Consider the following 3,742-nt stretch of genomic DNA (forward strand, 5'->3'; position numbering starts at 1 on the left):
TCTTATTTGTTAATAAAGGATCAGACATACCTGACACATAATATCTTTTACCAAATCACGGCACACTGCATATGCCTCATCACCAATCAGGTCCATTATATCCCAGTATCTCATTGCAATACTGTTGTCCATTTTTTGGTCACAACAGCCAAGTTTCTCATAGTGCCTGCAAAACTCAAGGTGGTAAGGAGGTTTGAAAGGTGGCTGGTAGTCCAAACACTGAGGATGTGCCAAAGTATCTCTCAAATAAGAGAAGTAAATGATTATAATGACGCGTCTGAAGGGACCTTGGAGCCATTTGGTCCTCTTGTTCAGGAAACTATCATCAGGGCTCTTTGCACGACTTAGTGAATCCGGCTCTCTCGGCATTTTTGCCGTGTGCTTAGGAGTGAAGGAGTGTGTTTGCCATTGAGCGTGTGCGTGTACAGTATGTCTGCTTAAGCAAGCATATGCTGTGTGTGCGTGCGTGCGCTTGCCCCACTCTTCATTTAATGGCCGCGTTTGTCATTTGATAACAGAATACCATATTTTTACTATACTAAATTAGCGATGTAATATTCGCACAGTACATAAAACTCTAAAATATTTTTGTTTAATTATTGGTTAAATACAATTCATTTGTAAATTCGATACATTTCTGATACTGTATATAAAACTCGCTTCTGAGAAGAAAAAATACCTGATTTACAAAACTTTGATCGGAATTAATTTTGTAGATAATAATAATAATAATAATAATTATTATTATTATTATATTTTCTGTAAAGGCTGTTAGTATTTATTACATTACCTTTAAACAGATGTATAACCGTTAAGTACGAGGACATATCAAAATATGTTCCTTTCTAATTCCCACACCACATCAATAAAACGAACGAATCAAGTATCCATACTTGATTTACATTTTGCCGTTTGGGTGTTTATTATTTTTATTATTATTTTATTACACACATATATATATATATATATATATAATTGCATGATTCGTTTCTATTGCTTTTATGAAATTAAGAATTCAACACTAATTCAGTTAAACTCATGTCCCTGAAAACAAACTTGTGTGACACCTAGTGGACAAAAAAGAAAAAAGAAAAGAAAAAGAAAACTATGAAATTAATCACTATTGATTTACGCGTCTAGTTTAAGTATAATAAAATATGATGAAAACTATACAAAAAATCTATATACTGAAAAATACTACCACAAGATTTTTTCCCCGTAATTACAAGAAATGCATATTTTTAATGGCCAGTAACTATAAAGGCTATATTTCTTTTATATAATTTCACCATCATGATCGATAGACTTTTAAATGAATTTGAAGTATATAAATTTGAAGCATATAATTTTTCAGATCTTATCCAAATTCTTGCTTGCTTACAATTGGTTAACTTTCATAACTGTACAGCGTTATATGTCTTTAGAAGAAAGTCTGTATCACACATGCATAAGCCATCTGCTGCTTTTCAATGACAGACAAGTTCAAAGCTGGCTCTTTAAGTTTATGACATTCTTCATATAATCCATCCATATGCTGTGGTCCAGCCACATGAACTGGAAAGTGTTTAATGTGCTGCATTTAATGAGTCTTCTCATTCTGTCTTTCATCTGCCTCTAAGAAACGTAAAGCTAAATATGCCCGTTAGCATTTTTTCTTTTTCTTTTCCAAAATCACCTTAAAAACAGATACTGAGGTAGAGGACATGTTGTTAGAGTTGTGTTCTCACCTACATTTGTGGTCTGTTAAAAGTAAACCCACTTATAATTTATATGTGTGATATTAACCAATATAGTCCAACTTTGCAGGCTATGTTGTCAGCTTGTCATAATGTTTGCAGTACACCTGCCTTTAGCTTGTACCTAGTTTCGTCCACAGTTAGCCTGGATGAATGCACTGAACTTAAATCACAATAAACTCAAATGTAAAGTTATCATATTATTTATTTAAGAAATGTTCATCATTGTTACAGTCCATACCATTTGAAAGCTGGCCAGAATGCAGCGCTGTTGCTGGGTAAAAGTCACAAGAAATAATTATGAATACTTAGATGCTATGTATTGTGGGAAAGTTAAATTAACGTAATATGCTATGGTCTAATGCATAGTTCCTTCATGAGCAGGATTGGGAGTTTATTTAGTTTTTGATCATTATATATTTTTTATTGCCTATCCTTCCCTGGTGTGCTCTTCATTAATTATAAGTGTGCCACGATTCCTTATGAGCAGTAATTTGGCCTGTGGCATGTTGTTGAACAAAATCAGAAATTAACAATGAAATTACTAACAGTGGAGTGAAACAATCTCAAGTATTCCATTTTTAGTTAAAGGTAACAATCAGCAGTCCACTTCACCATCCTCCACGAGAGGAATTTCTGGAAAATACAAAGCAAAACACTAATAAGTGCATCAAATTATGTTACAAATGATATGATACAACAGTGTGTGTTTCTACCACTAGGTGGAAGCAGCCTACAGCCTTACCATCTGCAATGTCTATGCTGGGGCTTGTGGAGGCGGTCTCCTCCATAGAGGTGATGGCATTGGTTTTCTCAGACATGTTATTGAGTCCACCAACATGGGAGGAAGATGGCTGTATGCCTTGAAGACATTCTGATGTATCCGAGATGCTATCATAGGTCTCAGCCTCACCAGTGTCCAACGGCATACCATTCTGACTCCCTGTATGCCCGGGATATGAAGGTGGGTTTTGTTCTTCTGAATGCTGTGAGCTCCCCAGACCAGCAGGGGACAGATCGTTTGGGGGCTGACAGTAGGTACCACTAATAGCCTCTTCATAAGAGGGAAGAGGTACAGCAACACCATCTACAACCAATATGTTTGGATCTCGGCTCTCAGCTTGCTCTTCACTGAAAAAGAAAGAAATAATGAGTAAGTTTAAAGTAGATCAGACTACACTGTCTGATTATAATGTTGGCTTTACCTTGGACTTTGCTGGGATTTGCATTTGAAGGGGAACATCTTGCCTGTGATCACTAAGAGCAGGGCTAGCAGCACACTAGTGGCCGTGCATGCCACTACTTTCCATGTGGTTAGTAGGGAATCTTGAAAACCAGGCCAGGTTGTCTCTATGGGAAGAAAGCTGTGCTTATTACCATGTACAGCCAAGTTTAACATTGTGTTTAGGATATGAAATCTGAATCTTAACACTAGAACTGCCACGGGGTCAAATTTACCCATGGCTGTTTTTCAAGTGTATGTAGCAGGTTTTCAATAAAATATCCAAGTCTCAGCCATTGACTTTTACTAAAATGGTGTTATTTACAATCCCCCATTGTTAAAAATTGTTTAGATAAAACACTTTAACTGCCAGGGGTCGTTGTATACCTAAAACCGCCAGCGGGTAAAATTCACCCATGCACATGACTACTGTTTTAATATGGCTAAAAAGCAACTTATGTCACTGTATTATGCCCACTGTCTTCACGAAGTAATGTCTACAGTCATGAAATGATTATTTTTAGTCATCAACTATGTTTTTGTCCTGTTGTTTTATGTTCAATAGACAATATATGAGCAATAATAATTCACCGCACTGCACAGGTTGTATGATGATGCTATGACAAATTGAAGCGCACAGTTTCACCTAATAAATTTTTAATTTGTTAGTTATATAATTTATAATTTGAATAAGAGAACAACACCAATAAACTTGGGGTAATTATAAAAATTGTACTGTTCATTACATTATATATATATATATATATATATATATATATAATCA

The 3,742-nt window shown here is 35.4% G+C and overlaps 2 protein-coding genes across 4 annotated transcripts in view; both read right to left on the reverse strand.

The window, feature by feature from the left end:
* The window catches only part of hhipl2 (HHIP-like 2), an 8,342-nt gene extending 7,949 nt beyond the window's left edge, over window positions 1-393 (reverse strand). The window contains exon 1 of the mRNA XM_016543687.1: window positions 31-393. Coding sequence (XP_016399173.1) covers window positions 31-369 — 339 coding nt within the window. The 5' untranslated portion in view covers window positions 370-393. The remainder of the gene's footprint in view (window positions 1-30) is intronic.
* Window positions 394-2,313: 1,920 nt separating this feature from the next.
* The window catches only part of LOC107732361 (sushi domain-containing protein 4-like), a 10,735-nt gene continuing 9,306 nt past the window's right edge, over window positions 2,314-3,742 (reverse strand). For all 3 annotated transcript variants that reach the window (XM_016543667.1, XM_016543660.1, XM_016543675.1), the window contains exons 7-9: window positions 2,942-3,086; window positions 2,482-2,867; window positions 2,314-2,372 (exon numbers count right to left, since the gene is read on the reverse strand). In XM_016543667.1, the coding sequence (XP_016399153.1) occupies window positions 2,335-2,372; window positions 2,482-2,867; window positions 2,942-3,086 (569 nt within the window). In that variant the 3' untranslated portion in view covers window positions 2,314-2,334. The remainder of the gene's footprint in view (window positions 2,373-2,481; window positions 2,868-2,941; window positions 3,087-3,742) is intronic.

This window comes from Sinocyclocheilus rhinocerous, unplaced genomic scaffold (assembly GCF_001515625.1).
Source record: "Sinocyclocheilus rhinocerous isolate Xijiao unplaced genomic scaffold, SAMN03320098_v1.1 scaffold1635, whole genome shotgun sequence".
NCBI classification, from domain to species: Eukaryota; Metazoa; Chordata; class Actinopteri; order Cypriniformes; family Cyprinidae; genus Sinocyclocheilus; species Sinocyclocheilus rhinocerous.